At 46.8% G+C, this 16,318-nt stretch overlaps 2 protein-coding genes and 1 long non-coding RNA gene across 7 annotated transcripts in view; 1 reads left to right on the top strand and 2 right to left on the bottom strand.

Moving 5' to 3' along the window:
* The window catches only part of LOC103888610 (CEA cell adhesion molecule 6), a 913,736-nt gene that overhangs the window by 63,888 nt on the left and 833,530 nt on the right, over window positions 1-16,318 (bottom strand). The window lies entirely within an intron of this gene.
* Window positions 1-16,318, bottom strand: part of LOC129051987 (uncharacterized) — a 74,111-nt gene that overhangs the window by 53,538 nt on the left and 4,255 nt on the right. The window lies entirely within an intron of this gene.
* Window positions 2,600-14,196, top strand: LOC103888613 (carcinoembryonic antigen-related cell adhesion molecule 8). 5 transcript variants are annotated; one of them, XM_009232666.1, is made up of 5 exons: window positions 2,600-2,663; window positions 3,551-3,910; window positions 7,704-7,982; window positions 8,386-8,640; window positions 14,120-14,196. In XM_009232666.1, the coding sequence occupies exons 1-5, from the start codon at window positions 2,600-2,602 to the stop codon at window positions 14,194-14,196; spliced, it is 1,035 nt and encodes a 344-aa protein (XP_009230941.1). The 5 variants fall into 5 exon arrangements, with proteins under 5 accessions (XP_009230941.1, XP_024092920.1, XP_009230940.2 ...); XM_024237152.1 differs by having other exon boundaries at window positions 14,114-14,196; XM_009232665.3 differs by having other exon boundaries at window positions 14,105-14,196.

The raw sequence follows: 16,318 nt of genomic DNA, 5'->3' as shown, positions 1-16,318 counted from the left end.
CCACAGAGAACAGCACCTTGGACAGCACCCATCCCAGCTTCACCCTTCCTGGGATCAGGGCTCAGAACTCTGGGCTCAGGCCTCAGAAAAAATGGCAGAGGCCAATGAGGCCAGAGATGGTGAGTGGGGGCAGCGACCTAGGGGAAGCTGCTTGGAACGGGAGCAGGTGAAGCCACAGGGAGATGGTAGCACAGGAAGAAAAACCCAGGAATGGGCAGAAAAAGTGAGGAGGAAACAGGCTCTGTGGGGCTACAGCCCAGAGTGGGACTGTGAGTGTGAAGCCATCTCAGCAAAGAAAGGCAAGTCTCATGAACAGGAAATGAAGCAGCTCCCAGCTCCCCTGCTGGAAACTGAACGTGTCCCCCCAAAATTATTGAAGCCTTTATCCTTAACGTGATGGAATTTGGAGAAGGGGGTCTTCTCCCTGCCCAGTGCTCAGCCCCACCCAGACATCACTGCACCAGGGCACACACAGTGCAGCCCACTGCACACAAACACAAACTCACAGGTGACAGAAATCTGTGTCTGGGACATCTGATTGTGAAAAAGGGAGGACGGTGAACCTGCAGCCACAGAGACTGGGACTCATGTGGCTGGAATGTGATGCAGCTCTGACATAACATGTGGGTGACCTCGTGTGAAATGTACAGATCCATGTGGAATAAAACACGCAGCCTGACCTGGGACTGCGGCCACCCACACTTCCCTTCCAGTCCACCAGAGGGCGACAGAGTCCCTCCAGCCTGGAGCCTTCCCAGGGGCTGCTGACCTCCCTCAGCACAACCCATAGCCCAGCAGGGTCCACCCTCACCAGGGCACCTCGGCCCACGTCCTCCTTACCCTCCAAACTCCCCATATGGACTCTGTCAGCTCCTCCCTGCAGCCAGGCAGCCAGCAACATGAGGCCGCTCCCTCTGCAGGCAGCTCCTGCCCCACACACCCAATCCTTCCCTGGGCCTAGTTAAGGCATCTCCCAGGGCAGCGCTGGTGCACGCGATGCCACACTGGGCACTTTCCCCTCGTGACCTCCCTCCATCCTCATCAACTCTTTCTGTGACTGCTCCCTAAATGCCCGCCCCTGCTCCGTGTGTCCTGTTCTCTACGGCATGACAGGCTGAGCCCAGCGCTGACAGAACTACAGCTGCCTGAGGGCCCACACTGCCTCTGGGGAATCAGCCAGGCACCCTATGACCTTCCCTCTGCACCCCAGGAGGCTCGGAGAGTATGTGATGGTCACGCCCAGGCACTATCTGGGATGTAGCCACCTGCCCCCTGCTGTCCTTCGTGAAGCCAGGAGGGAGGACCGCGCTCTCTCCTGTACACAACCTTGGGGGCAAGGGATGAGCTCCCTTTGTTCCCAGAACATGGCCCACCCCTACCTGCCCTCTCCGGTGTGAGCAACTTCCCCCCAGACGGGCTCCGCGGCCGCTGCCCATCCTTCCTGTACACAGAGGGGCCTGACCAGGTCCAAACCCTTAGGACAGACCCCAGGGGATATCAGCATGGGGAGGGCTGAGCCCATCCTGGCTGCAGAGTAAGTTGGGATGAGTCTCTCCAGCTCTGAGCCCCTGCTCTGTCCCAGGCTCCCTCTCCTGGATCTCAGAGAGCACTGTCTTGTGGGTCCCCTGGGCAACTCCCCACTTCCTGCTGCACCAACCATAGGGAAGGTGGGGTGACCACAGGACAGTCAGCCAGGCAAAAACAGAGGACACCCAAGACGGTCAGAGAGAACATGGAAGGCCCGAGCCCCAGCTCAGCTGCCAGAAGCCAAAGAGCAAGAAAATGGCTGATACCTGTCCCTGATGACCACTAGGCCCACAGCCCCCACTGACCAACCAGAACAGCCCTCTCTCTCGGGAGGCATAAGAGATTATTTGCCCTGCACACCACCAGTAAGGACAGTCCCCTCTGGGATATCCAGGGCATTGAATGTCCATCCTTGGAAGCTGCAACCAAGCTTGATACAATGAGAGAGGGGGAGGATCCCTCTCACCAGTGAGCACACACCTCCCCAAAGCTCAGTGGTGGTGTCCCTGTGACAGGATCCTTGCGGAGCCCTGACCTCCTAATCTGAAGGGAAGCACCAGATGGGGATGGGAGAGGGCAGGGGGAGCGACTGTGCACCCCGACCTGGAGACATGGGCTGCAGGACGCTGAGGGCACAGGGCTGTGCTCACCCAGTCTCCAGGGTGTGTGTGTGACTGTGTGTGTCTCTTTGTGTGTGTGTGTGTCTCTGTGTGTGTGTGTGTCTGCATAGTGTGTGCAGAGGTTGGGTGCTGTGTGTGTGTGTGTCTGCATAGTGTGTGCAGAGGTTGGGTGAGAGAATCACTGCTGAAGGAGTCAGAGACCTCAGCAATTCCCAGGGGCCTGAAACACAGAAAATAAAGGGAAAGGAGGGACAGGGAGGCAGGACTGAGAGGGGAGGGGACAGAGAGGTGTCCTGGGCACAGACCCCGCCCATGAGCCTGAGAAGCGCTCCTGCCCTGGGAAGAGGCTCAGCACAAAAGGAGGAAGGACAGCACAGCTGACAGCCGTGCTCAGAAAGTTTCTGGATCCCAGGCTCATCTCCACAGAAGAGAACATGCAGGCAGCAGAGACCATGGGGACCATCTCAGCCCCTTCCTGCAGATGGCGCATCCCCTGGCAGGGGCTCCTGCTCACAGGTGAGGAGGGGACTTCCTGGGAGAGGACAGGAGGAGGAAGCACAGTGACTGGCTGGGGTCTCCTGGGGAGGACGGGGCTCTGAAAGGGGACAGAGGGCTTCTGTTGGAGCCTTAATAGAGGAGAGGACACAAGAGAGGGGACGAGGTCACAATAGGAAAATCACATTGAACTGGAATTGGTAAGAGGCAGGAACATCTCAAGTGTTCCATATTCCTGGTTAATCATCACTGGCCACTACATTTTGAAAAACGATAATAATAACCATACCAGATGACACTTCAAATAAAAGCATAATCAGGGTATGAAACATTGTCCTCAGCCAACAACGTCAGACATTGGCAAATAAACCCCAGGAAGCAGAGGGCCCAGGGAATGCTCAGGAACTCATCCACAGGAGCCTGAAGCCTGCCCAGGCACTGGGGTACAGCCAACATCACACAAGTCCCTGCCCTCACAGAGCTCACACTCTCCTGGGGACGAAGACAGACACACAAAGAGATCTAGAATGTGAGGTCAGGCGCTGATAGGAGCCCTGGAGGGAACACAGCAGGGAAAGGTCAGAAAGGGAAGACCCAGTGTCTCTAGAGGAGGTGTCAGGGAAAGGGTCTCCCAAGGATGCCCTAATGTGAGCAGGATCTGAGGGCAGTGTGGAGGGAGCCATGCAGAACCCTGAAGAAGAGGATTCCACACAGGGAAATGCCAAGGTCAGAGGTGTTGAAGAAATGGGGGCTGTGCTGCTGACGTTGACTCAGTAGGACACACACACACACACACACACACACACACACACACACACACAAACACACAAACTCCAAAGCTGATGTCCCCATTTTTCCACTCCAATACATAGGTTGCAATATTGCTTGATGCTCTCTCCCCCTCCTAGCCTCACTTTTCACCTTCTGGAACCCGCCCACCACTGCCCAGCTCACTATTGAAGCTGTGCCATCCAATGCTGCAGAGGGGAAGGAGGTTCTTCTACTTGTCCACAATCTGCCCCAGGACCCTCTTGGCTACAACTGGTACAAAGGGGAAATGGTGGATGCCAACCGTCGAATTATAGGATATGTAACATCAAATCAACTAACTACCCCAGGGCCTGCATACAGCAGTCGAGAGACAATATACCCCAATGCATCCCTGCTGATGCGGAACGTCACCAGAAATGACACAGGATCCTACACCCTGCAAGTCATAAAGCTAAATCTTGTGAGTGAAGAAGTAACTGGCCATTTCAGCGTACATCGTGAGTGATTCCCCATGACCTCTGGGTGTTGGGGGTCAGTTCTACTTCCCACACACAGGACTGTTAGGCCTGGGCTGTGCCTGTGTCCCTCTCTGCATTACATCCCACTTTAGGGTTTGGACATTTAGTGCAGGACACACTCAGGGGAGACAGACTTCCACAGATCAGAATTCCTTTCCTGCATCCAGACCCTGCAGACACTCGTGGCAGAGGAATGACAGTCTGATGGGGGGACTCAGCAGAAGGAGATCAGTCTCAGCCAGGCACCCCGTGCCCTCCCCATGGACCTGACCCTGAGAAAAACTCTAAAGAACTGGGTCAGGGCCTGACCTGAGGGGCCCCCTGGGATCCTCACAGAGAAGCTCATCCCTGGAAGCCCCTGCTCCAGACTCCTGTCCCAGGATCCTGACTCCAGGTAACCCCGGGAAACCTGTGCCAGCACTGGGTTGTAGCCTCCTGGGCAGGGCCAACTAGGAGCAAAGATTTACCAGCCGTCCAAGGGCTGTGGCTCCTGGAGCTGCTCACCAGCCAGGGCTCAGACCCCAGAGCCTCATCTGGGCAATGACAGAGTCTTGTCCTTCACCTGAGACTCAGAGTGGAGAGGACAGATGGACAAACTTCTTAGGCCATCAGCCAACTGGCCTGGGAGGCTTAGGAGACTCCATAGGAAGTTCAGTGTCCCCAGGGACAGAAATAGAAGAAAGATGTTCCTAAAAGCAACTTGTCCAGCAGGGATCATGCCAAGGGGACCCTCTCATGGAGGCAAATAATAACCCGTGCTGTTTGTGTGAGTGCCTCCTCTGTGCAAGCTTCAGGTCAGGTGACTATGAAAAATTTAATGCTAATTCACAGAAAACCTGGCAGAAAATATCATTTTCCTATTGAGAAAGAAACAATAATTCTTTTTATTTCTTTTTTCTTTTTTTTTTTTTTTTTTTTTTTTTTGAGACGGAGTCTCTGTGGCCAGGCTGGAGTGCAGTGGTGCAATCTCGGCTCACTGCAACCTCCACCTCCAGGGTTCAAGCGATTTTCCTGCCTCAGCCTCCCCAGTAGCTGGGACTACAGGTGCATGCCACCACCCCTAGCTAATTTTGGTATTTTTATTAGAGACAGCGTTTTTCCATATTGGCCAGGATGGTCTTGATTTCTTGACCTCATGATCCACCCACCTGGGCCTCCCAAAATGCTGGGATTACAGGCGTGAGCCACTGTGCTCAGCCTATTATTTCTTTTAATAGAAGCTTATTATTGAGAGGAAACAGAGGCACAGGAAGACACAGTCACTGAACCAGGGTCACACAAACACGAGGGACAGATCAGGGTCACATGAGGTCTCTCTCCAGTCACAGCCCCATCCTCTCTTCCACAAGAAGGCAGGGCTTATTGCATTCCATGGACCCCATGGTCATCCATTGGCTCAAATCCTTTCTTCCTGAGCCTCCAAAGCTCAGAGAAGTGAGAGCAAATAAGCAACTGATTAATTTGTACTCCAGAACTAAATCACCTGCCCCAACTGTCAGAGCTGGTGCGAGGAATGTCCAGGCTCCCTCTAAGATCCTAACCCCCCTCACTGAACCTGAAATCCTGTTTCCTGATGTGTTGCTGTCACTCCCATGGGAGGACAAAAGAGAGGACTTTGCTTTCTCTCCCCACTCACACCCTGCACCAGGACAGGCCCAACATGTGACACACACTCGATCGTTCTCTCATGAAGGAGAGAGGGAATGAATGATCCAAAACCTCTTTAGAGACTAGATCCTGGATGGCCAGGCAGGTGCTGTCTGATGGGCTTACTGCCTGTTCCACACACATCTGTGTCCTCATGATGGCACCACTGTGATAAGATGGTGGTCCTTCAGGTGGGGAGATGCATGAGCCACCGGCGTCTCACTTAGACTCTGTCCAATTCGCAAAAACCGAATCCAACTCTACTTGTGTCTCCTGAGGTCAAGAGAAAATGAAGAAAGCATTGCACATGTCTGTTTTGGGTTCCTCTCAATTTTGCCTAACTCTGCGTAGGAATTAGGGGCAGGAAGCTTTCTAAATTTACTAAAATAACACACATCGCTTCTCCTAATTTGGCATTGTTCCTCCCTTTGTGGAATTGACACACCTAAGACTTCCTCTCTGACCAGTTCTGTCCTCCTAACAGGACTCACGTGCCTCCCTCTACCTGGGAGTTGCTAATTTCAAGAGAACTTCGGGATCTTCCTTTGAGCATAATGTGATCCTGCTGGAATTCACAGGACGCCTAAACCTTATTTTGTTAACAAGAGAAATACTCCTTCCACCAATTGGTTTTAGATCTGTGGACAATTAATAGCCATTTTTACTTATGGAAAAAAATTCATGTTTCCTCCCATTTTGTTTTTGACTATAGTCAGAACATAATATCTAAGCTCCTGACAAATTTTAAAATGTAAATTACATTTACACAATGACCATCAAAAATCCCAAATCTGAAATGCTCCAAAATTCCACATTTTTTGGCCACTAACGTGATGTTCAAAAGAAATGCTCACTGGAGCATTTTGGATTTGGGATTTTCAGATTTGAGATGCTAAACCAGTAAGTATACCACAAATGTTCAAAAATTTATAAAAGTTAGAAATTCAAAACACTTTTGGTCCTAAGCCTTATGCATAAGAAATACTAACTGTGTATGAACTATAGGCACAAAGCTGTACAGCAGATCTCTAGAACCTCCTCATCCCGTGTAACTGAAACTACAGACCCATGAACAACTCTCCATTCCCCCCGCTCCCAGCCCATAGCAACCACCATTCTACTGCGTGATTCCATGAGTGTGACTACCCTAGGAACCTCATGTAAGTGGAATCCTACAGTATCTGTCCTGTCAGTGACTTACTTTACTTTGCGTAATGTCCAGTGGGAGAAAATATTTGCAAAACTTCTTCCCAAATTTCTCTCTCATAACTGTCAAACACCCATGGTCCATGAGGGCCAAATTTCCAGCACTTCATGCTCCCCCTTCCCACCAGTCAGTTTGCATTTGCAAATATCCACATGTATTTATGGGAGGATCCACAGCTCCTCACCTGCTCCCTGCAGGGAAAGAAGGGACATTAAAAACCAAGGAAAGGAAACATGGTTCTGCTCCAAAGCCACCTGCTCTTGCCTGTCCCCTTCACTCCTTCTAGTTCATTCCTTGGACTCTGCTCTATCTTTAGAGGTCACTGGCTCAAGTAAGTCAAGATGAAACACCTAGGAAAAACTGCTCCACCTTGTGGCTCCACTGCCTGATGACGGAACCGACCTCCAGGCTTGCCCCAGCCTCCCCTGTGTTATTTCTGCTGAAACACCCAGTCAGGAATTAAGGACAGTGGCAAGTCCCATCATCTCCCATCTCTAGATGGGAGACAGAACCCTAAAAAACACACCTCGAGGGGCAAAGTAGGACTGTGAAGCTGGAAGGGATCCAGCACCTATATGTTCCAGGTGAGGACCCCTAGGTGGGCCAGGCAGGCAGCCGGTCAGGGAGGGATCAGAAGAGGCACCAGGATCTGTAACTCCCAGTCCTGGGTCTGCCCACAACCCAGCGCAGCTGCTCAATTCACACTTGAGAAAGTCTGTGCTTCTCCCACACAGGGAAGGGGGCCTCATGGTCTCTGAGCCCTGATCATCGTGCATCTGTCTTGTCACACACACCTGCCGTGGGCTTTTAAGTACTCGAGTAGGCTGAGAGGTGGGAGATGCCAACTCTGATTGAAAGATGCCTGTGGAGGAATCAAAGGTGCCACACAGGGCAATCTTCTCTCTGTTTTCTGCACAGCGGAGACTCCCAAGCCCTCCATCTCCAGCAACAACTCCAACCCCGTGGAGGACAAGGATGCTGTGGCCTTAACCTGTGAACCTGAGACTCAGAACACAACCTACCTGTGGTGGGTAAATGGTCAGAGCCTCCCGGTCAGTCCCAGACTGCAGCTGTCCAATGGCAACAGGACCCTCACTCTACTCAGTGTCACAAGGAATGACGCAGGACCCTATGAGTGTGAAATACAGAACCCAGCGAGTGTGAACTTCAGTGACCCAGTCACCCTGAATGTCCTCTGTGAGTATCTTCTGTTCCTCTGTGGCCCAGGCCGCCAGCCCAAATCCACACAGCCAGAGGCCAGGCCTCTCAGTCCCTCTCAGCTCCAAAAATGCAGATCCCCACCCACCCCTAGAAATCCAGCTGGTCATGACTTTCTGCCCCAGGCAAACATGGGTAGGCCCAGCCTTGACCAAGAATAAGAGGGGAGGGGGTGCTCCTGTCATGGGAGACTTGGAGTCCACATCTTCTGATGGGAGAAACAGGTAAATGTCTCGGACTCTGTCTCAGTAGAAACAGCGGGGGTTTGGTTGGGACTTCCGGGTTGTGACTTGGCTCAGAGGGACACTGTGGCTCTTCCACAGACCAGGAGCTTCCCCTTCCCTCTGATGACATCACCTGTGACTTTATTCTTTTGCTCCAGATGGCCCAGATGCCCCCACCATTTCCCCTTCAGACACCTATTACCATGCAGGGGTAAATCTCAACCTCTCCTGCCATGCGGCCTCTAATCCACCCTCACAGTATTCTTGGTCTGTCAATGGCACATTCCAGCAACACACACCAAAGCTCTTTATCCCCAACATCACTGCAAAGAACAGCGGATCCTATGCCTGCCACGCCACTAACTCAGCCACTGGCCGCAACAGGACCACAGTCAGGATGATCACAGTCTCTGGTAAGTGGATCCGTGGAGCACTGGCAGTATGTTTTCTGGTAGAGTCTATCTGGCTTTCAGAGACGAGCCAGAAAAAAAGTTTTATTCCCAGCCTGTGTCCAACAGCACAAGCAAATCCCCAACTTTTCTCCTAAACCCTCCCAATTTATCTCTATAGACTCTCTTCTGCCTGTTTTTCTGATTTCTCTTGGCTGACCTTGGGGCTGACCTGAGAAACGTGGAGAGGGGCCTTCATCAGCCCCAGAGCCCTATGTCATGGAAAGGACTTCACAAAAGGGGAAGGAGGGTCCTCAAGGTCAAGTTGCTTTTCTTTGTCACCAACACATGGCACCCCTGTTTCTGTTACCCCTTTGTTTTCTTTTACCTATGCCATTAGCTGCAAGAAACATCCAAGGCTTTGAAACAAGCCCACAATGTTCCCCAAATGAGAGGAGGAAGCCCCTTGGATGAGGGAGGAGCAGCTCAGACTGCTCCCATCTCTGCTCCCAGCTCCCCTGGTGACAGGCCCTGCCCTGACTCCACCTGGGGTGGGACCCAGGTGTATGGAGAAGGTGCCCAGGTGGCCTGTCCCAAATCTGGCTAAATCAAGTTGCCAGTTGAAGCCAAGCCTCCCCCCGGTCAGGCTGCACAAAAATGGGAAGGCAGGGAGCCTCCAGGAAGACTCCTGAGCTGTGTCCTGGCTCTGAAGTCACAGGCTGCATGAGGCTGTGGACACAGCACAGAGGACAGGGAGTGATGCACACTTGGAGACACAGGGAGATTCAGCCACAGGGTCTCTGCATGAGAGGGAATGGGTAGTGCCAGTTGCCCAGGCTGGAGTGCAATGGCACTATCTTGGCTCACCCTCCGCCTCCTGGGTTCAAGCAATTCTCCTGCCTCAGCCTCCCAAGTAGGTGGATTACAGGCATGTGCCAACACGCCCAGCTAATTTTGTATTTTTAGTAGAGATGGGGTTTCTCCATGTTGATCAGGCTGGTCTCGAACTCCTGACTTCAAGTGATCCGCCCGCCTTGGCTTCCCAAAGTGCTGGGATTACAGGCGTGAGCCACCGCTCCCGGCCACCATTAACTATTTCTATGCGTGCAATTTAGTGTTGTGTAACCATCACCACCATCCATTTCCAGAACTTTTTCATCTTACCATATTAAATAAATTTCTCTGCCCAATAAACAGTAACTCACTCCTTCTCCCCCTAACCCCTGGCAACCGCCGTTCTACTTTCTGTCTCTATGTAATTGACTATTCTAACAACCTTATATAAATGGAATTATATAATAGGTGGCCTTTTGTGTCTGGCTTGTTTCACTTAACATAATGTTTTTAAGGTTCGTCCATTTTGCACCATGTATCAGAATTTTCTTCCTTGTTAAGATTGAAGAACATCCCATTGTATGGATACACCTCATTTTTCTATCCACTTATCTTTCAATGGACTTTTCAGTTGTTTCCACCTTTTGGCTATTGTGTGACTAATGCTGCTGTGAACCTCAGTGTACAAATATCTGTTCAAATCCCTTCCAGTTCTCTTGAATATATGTCCAGAAGTGGAATTGCTGGATCCAATGGTAATTCTTTGTTTAATTGTTTGAGAAACAGACATACTGTTTTCCACAGTGGCGATAACATTTCACACTTCCATCAGCAATGCACTAGAGCTCCAATTTTTCCACCTCCTTAAAAACACTTGTTGTTTGTGTGTGTGTGGTTTTTTTTTTTTTTTTTAATCAAAGCCATCCTAATGTGTTTGAGGTATTCTATCATTGGGGTTTTGTTTTGCATATCTCTAAGTATTAGTGATGTTGAGCATCTTTGCATGTGCTAATTGGCCATTTGTATATCTTCCTTGGAGAAATCTCTATTTCAGTCTTTTGTCCTTTTTTAGTTGGGTTTTTGGATTTTTGCTGTTGTGGATTTGTAGTAGTTCTTCATATATTCTGAAAATTGACCCTTATCATACATGATTTGCAAATATTTTTCCCACTTCAAGGGTTGCCTTTTCACTTCCTCGACAATGTTCTTTGATATATAAAAGTTATTGATTTTCATGAAGTCCAACTTATCCATTTTTTCTTTTGTTGCCTATGCTTTTGTTGTTATAACCAAGAAACCACTGTGAAATCCAATGTCATGGAGTTTTTTTCCCTGTGTTTTCTTCTGAGAGTTTTATAGTTTTTACTCTTACATTTGGTCTTTGATCTACTGTGGGTTAGTTTTTTTGTATATGGTGTCAGGTAAAGGTTCAGCTCATCCTTCTGCATGGATTTCCAGCTTTCCCAAAATCATTTGCTGAAAAGACTGCACTTTCCACATTGAGTGGTATTGGCATCCTTATCAAAAATCATTTGGCCATAGCCCCAAGCCCCAAGCATTCCTTCCTGGGCTTTCTATTCTATTCTGCTGGTTTCTATGTCTTCCTTTATGCAAGTAACGCATTGTATTGATTACTGTGGCTTTGTATAAATGCTGAAATCAGGATTCAGCATTTTTTTTCAAGGTTCCTTTTTTCACGATTGTTTGGCTATTTTGAGTCCTGAAATTCCATATGAACTTTAGGATAGATTTTTCTATTTCTGCAAAAAATGTCATTGGAAATCTGATAGAAATTGTGTTGAATCCGTAGCTCACTTTGGGTGGTATTATCCTCCTAACAATACACAGTCTTCCAATCCATGAAAACAAAATGTCTTCCCATTTATTGAGGTCATCTTTAATTTCCTTCAGCAATGTTTTCTAGTTTTCAGAATACAATCCTTTCACCTCCTTGGTTAAACTTATCCCTAAGTATTTTATTCTTTTTGATGTTAATGTGAATTAAAATTTTTTTCTTAATTTCCTTTTAGATTGTTCATTGTTAGTGTATAGAAATGCAACTGATGTTTGCATGTTGATTTTGTAACCTGCAACATTACTGAATTTATTAATAAATTCTAACAGGTTTTTTTCATCCTTAGAGTTTTCTACATAGAAGTTCAAGTTGTCTGTGAACAGACAGATAATTTTGCTTCTTCTTTCCAATCTGAAAGTCTTTTTTTCTTGCCTAACTTCTCTGGCTAGGACTTGTAATACTATGTTAAATAGATGTGGCAAAAGCAGGCATCCTTGTCTTGTTCCTGATCATAGGGGGAAAGCTTTCAGTCTTTATTGAGTATGATGTTAGCCTTGGGCTTTTCACATACTGCCTTTATTTTATTGAGATGGTTTCCTTCCATTCATACTTAGCATGTTTTTATTAAGAAAGAATGTTGAATTTTGTCTAATGAAATTTTTATTCAATCTTCCTACTAATTATAGGTCTATTCAGATTTTTTGTGTGTGTTTCTAGGAATTTGTCCATTTCATCTAGGCTATCCAATTTATTGGCATACAATTATTCATAGTACTTTTGTAAACAATATTTCTCTAGAATTGATATATAATATCTCCATTTTGTTTTCTTTCTTTCTTTCTTTCCTTTTTTTTTTTTTTTTGAGAGAGAGAGAGAGAGAGAGAAAGACAGAGTCTCACTCTTTAGGCTAGCCCAGGCTGGAGTGCAGAGGTGCGATCAAAACTCACTGCAGCCTCAACCTCCTGGGCTCAAGCAATCCTCCCAACTCAGCTTCCCAGGTAGCTGAAACTACAGGTGCATGCCATCATGCCCGGCTGATTTTTTTTTTTAATTTTGTAGAGACAGGGTCTCCCTATGTTGCCCCAGCTGGTTTCAAACTCCAGGCCTCAAGCAATCCTCCCGATTTGGCTTCCCAAAGTGCTGGGATTGAAGGTGTAAGCCACCATGCTGGGAGTCCATTTTCATTTCTGATTTTAGTAATTTCCATTTCTCTTTTTTTCTTAGTCAATCTAGTTAATGGTTGTCAATTTTGTTGATCTTATTTTGAAGAACCAACTTTTGGTTTCATTGATATCCTCTATTGTTTGTCCATTCTCCATTTCATTTATATCCACTCTAATCCTTATTACTTCCTTCATTCAATATGTTTGGGTTTAGTTTGTTTTTCTCCTATACCATGAAGTTGTAAATTTGGTTATTGATTTGAGATGTTTCTTCTTTTTTAATGTAAGAGTTTACAGTTATAAATGCTCTTGCACAAGACTCTTAACTTCTCTGAGCCTCTGATTCCTCAACTTAAAATTGCAGTAACAGTGTTTGCTTCATAGCAGTTTTAAGGGTTTAATGTAATCATCAATGAAACCAGCAAAACGCCCCACACAGAGGAAATGTTTCATAAATTTTAGCTGGTATATTACTACTGTTATCATTAGCTTGAAGTTGAGTAGTCCTAGAATCAAATCTCAAGTCTACTTCTCACCAGCCATATGACATCAGGAAAGTTTTTTCACCACTCTAAGCCTTTGTCGTCTCATCTGTAAAATGGAAATAATGTTCTACCCAAGAGAGTTATTGTATAAATCAAATGAGATACAGGTGAAGTATTTAGCACAGGGCCTGGCCCATAGGAACTGCCCCTCAACAATAGCTAACATAGCATTAATCATCAGCCTGAGTTGACTGGTGAGGGTCAAAAGTAAATGGTTCCAATAGAAATAAAGAAACAGATGCAAAAGGTTGTGTGTGTGTGTGTGTGTGTGTGTGTGTATAAAAGGTATCTTAGGTAAATACACACACATATAAAAAAAGAGGCAACACAGGAAACACGAGGGCATGGTTACTGGTTACATGTGAAAGAGAGAGGAAAAAAAAAGCTAAATGCAAAGAATCAAACCTGGTATGTTAGTTTTTACCCACTGAGATGCAACCAAGATGGGATTAGACATGCAAGATAATTTATTAGGAAAAACACCTGTGAGGGAAAATGGGACGGGTGTGAGAGGAGCCTGGGAGAGCCCTCAGACCATGATGCAGATTTGATTCCTGTGAAGGAGAAAGAAAAAGAAGTTTTAGATAGCAGTGCAGTTCTAAGTGAGTTTAGGCAAGGCTGATGGGGCATTCTCCAACTAGTCACCCATCAGAGTTAAACAGAGTTTCGCAAAACTGGGCTTGCTTCCATACCCCTGCTGGGAGCCCCTGGGAAGAGAGGTCTCTGTGCAAAGGAGGTGGTCAATTTGGAATGCACTGACCTGGGCCTTCTGTCAATCAACTCCCTGCCATAGAGACCTGCCACAACTAAGACACTGAGAAAAAGATGCAACCGTGAAAAGGTGGAAAGTTCTAATGACACATAAAATAGCAATCAGCTTTTTCACATCACAAAGCCTTCAAAATATCTGAGTAAAGAAATGCCAGGATGAAATTGACAGAAGACTGATCATCAACCTAGAAACATGGTGAGAGCAAAAATTCCTGCAAGAATATAGCTGGCTAATCACGTCCCGGCAATCTTCCCACAAAAATAATGTATTCCTTGAAAAAACAAGTAGAGACTACTTCATGCTAGGAACTGGTTCCTGGGGTACCCCACTGTAAAATGGCATCAACTTCATTCCTTCTCTTCTTTTCTTTCCATGACAGATGCTTTAGTACAAGGAAGTTCTCCTGGCCTCTCAGCTAGGGCCACTGTCAGCATCATGATTGGAGTACTTGCCAGGGTGACTCTGATATAGTAGCCCTGGTGTAGTTTCTGAATCTCAGGAAGACTGGCAGGTATGATGGCCTTTCCTCTTGTCCTGTTTCCTGCAGGGCTGACCGCCATGCTTGGGAGAGTGACCTGTATCCCGGGAATGGATCTCCTCCTCCTCCCAATAAACTCCTGCTTCTCAGCACTAATTCCTGCAGGTCTCTTCTTCCCTGGTCTGCGTGCTCTCTGTACCCCACTGTCTCTTAGCTGTGATTATCCCCAGCCTCTGCTCATTTGTTTCCCAGATTCAATACACTATGAAAGTCTTTTGATCCTTTCTTAACATCTCTCACTTGTGTCATTCTCTCCATTCCCATAGACCTCAACAACTGCTCAAAGTCCTGCTTGACTCCTTGTCTCCAGTATTTGAAACCTTCCTTGCATATGACTGTCTCATTACCTTCCTAAAATCTAGTTCACTCACTTACTCAAGAATCTTCAGAGGCCTACCCTGGCCTATTTGATAAGTTCACATTTCTTCTCTTTACTAATTCTTCTCACTTCCATTCCCTCTACTCCCTAGTATAATTCCTCCATCCTAATTAGAACTGTCTTCCTACACATCCCTGCCCCTCTACCCCATATACACATAGAATTCGTAGTTCCAATGCTATGCCTAGAAACAGGGTAATCTCCCATCCAGTATCTGAACTGTGGAGTTACCCACATACCCTTCAAAGCAAGCAACCTCTGACCTCATGGAGAACAATGACTCTAGCATTAATGTGTGAACCTGAGATTCAGGACACAGCCTACGTGTGGTTGAGAACCTTTTCCTGATGACCAATTCATGTGTTCATGAAAGATACAGAAATGAAGAAGGCAAGGTCTCTAACCCAGAGAACATACAACCTAAGACAGGAGATAAGATATGAAAAATAATCATGATACCAAAGTAGAAAAAAGTTAATGCCATAAGAAATCAGAGAAATCTGATGGGAAATATAGCCACACATTGGAATCACTGAGAAATGTTTTTTTAAATGATGCTCAAGCCCCATCCATAAATTCTGACCTACTGCCTGGAGTGGGACCCAGGCATTGGTAATTTTTAAGCCTTCCCAGATGCTACTAACATGTAACCAGGATGGAGAACTCCTGTTCTAATAGGTAGAACGTGAGGTTAAAACAATGGTTCTTTAGCTGGGAGTATTAGAATTTCCTAGAAAACTTTTTCAACATATACAAGCCTATACTTTGCTGGCCCTGTTCATTAATGGGCTCCACCAATGACTCAGTAGTCCAGTTGAGAAACAGAAGCTAAGTGGAAAAGCCACCTTATTTGATATGTTAAATTACATGGAAAGCATTGTCAATTGATAAGTGGTGCTGAACCTTCTCTAAGTTGTATTTATGGTTATGTTACTGATATGAGTGTTCCAAAATTATATGAGATTCCTAGAAATCAAATATGTTATCAGTCATAATGTCATATGCCACAGAAGTAACTAAATTTCTATGTGAGCTGTGTCTTTATCATAATGAACTCCCCTCATAGTTTTAATCATAGTCATTTTCAATCTTTGTCATTCACAGACAGTTGTTTTTATTCTTCCTTAAAGCATTTGCAATCAGCTACCATTCAAAATTGCTTCTTCTTCAAGATTTATGGACAAGACTCTGACAAGTACTCTTGAACACGAGTTTCTGATGACTTCAAGATCATGCCACTGGACTGTCTAAGAACTTGCAAACAGGCTGATACCTTCGTGAAGTTGTCGACCAAAACACAGAAGGAAAAAAACATCAATTTCATTGAACTAAATAATAATGAGGATAATGTTTTTAAGATTTTTTTTTTTTTTTTGAGACGGAATCTCGCTCTGTCGCCCAGGCTGGAGTGCAGTGGCACGATCTCCACTCACTGCAAGCTCCGCCTCTCGGGTTCACGCCATTCTCCTGCCTCAGACTCCTGAGTAGCGGGGACTATGGGCACCAGCCACCACGCCCGGCTAATTTTTTGTATTTTTAGTAGAGACAGGGTTTCACCATGGTCTCGATCTCCTGACCTCGTGATCCGCCTGCCTCGGCCTCCCAAAGTGCTGGGATTACAGGCGTGAGCCAGCGCGCCTGGCCCGTTTTTAAGATTTTTTATTTGAAAAATTGCC

This window comes from Pongo abelii, chromosome 20 (genome assembly GCF_028885655.2).
Source record: "Pongo abelii isolate AG06213 chromosome 20, NHGRI_mPonAbe1-v2.0_pri, whole genome shotgun sequence".
NCBI lineage: Eukaryota > Metazoa > Chordata > Mammalia > Primates > Hominidae > Pongo > Pongo abelii.
The sequence above is the reverse complement of the archived record's forward strand: the minus strand, read 5'-3'. Positions and strand labels throughout refer to the sequence as shown.

Coding starts and splice junctions, on each gene's coding strand:
- LOC103888613 (XM_054540546.1), top strand. CDS start 2,600: ATGGGGACCATCTCAGCCCCTTCCTGCAGATGGCGCATCCCCTGGCAG. Junction 2,664..3,550: donor GCAGGGGCTCCTGCTCACAG/GTGAGGAGGGGA, acceptor TCCCCCTCCTAG/CCTCACTTTTCACCTTCTGG. Junction 7,983..8,385: donor AGTCACCCTGAATGTCCTCT/GTGAGTATCTTC, acceptor CTTTTGCTCCAG/ATGGCCCAGATGCCCCCACC.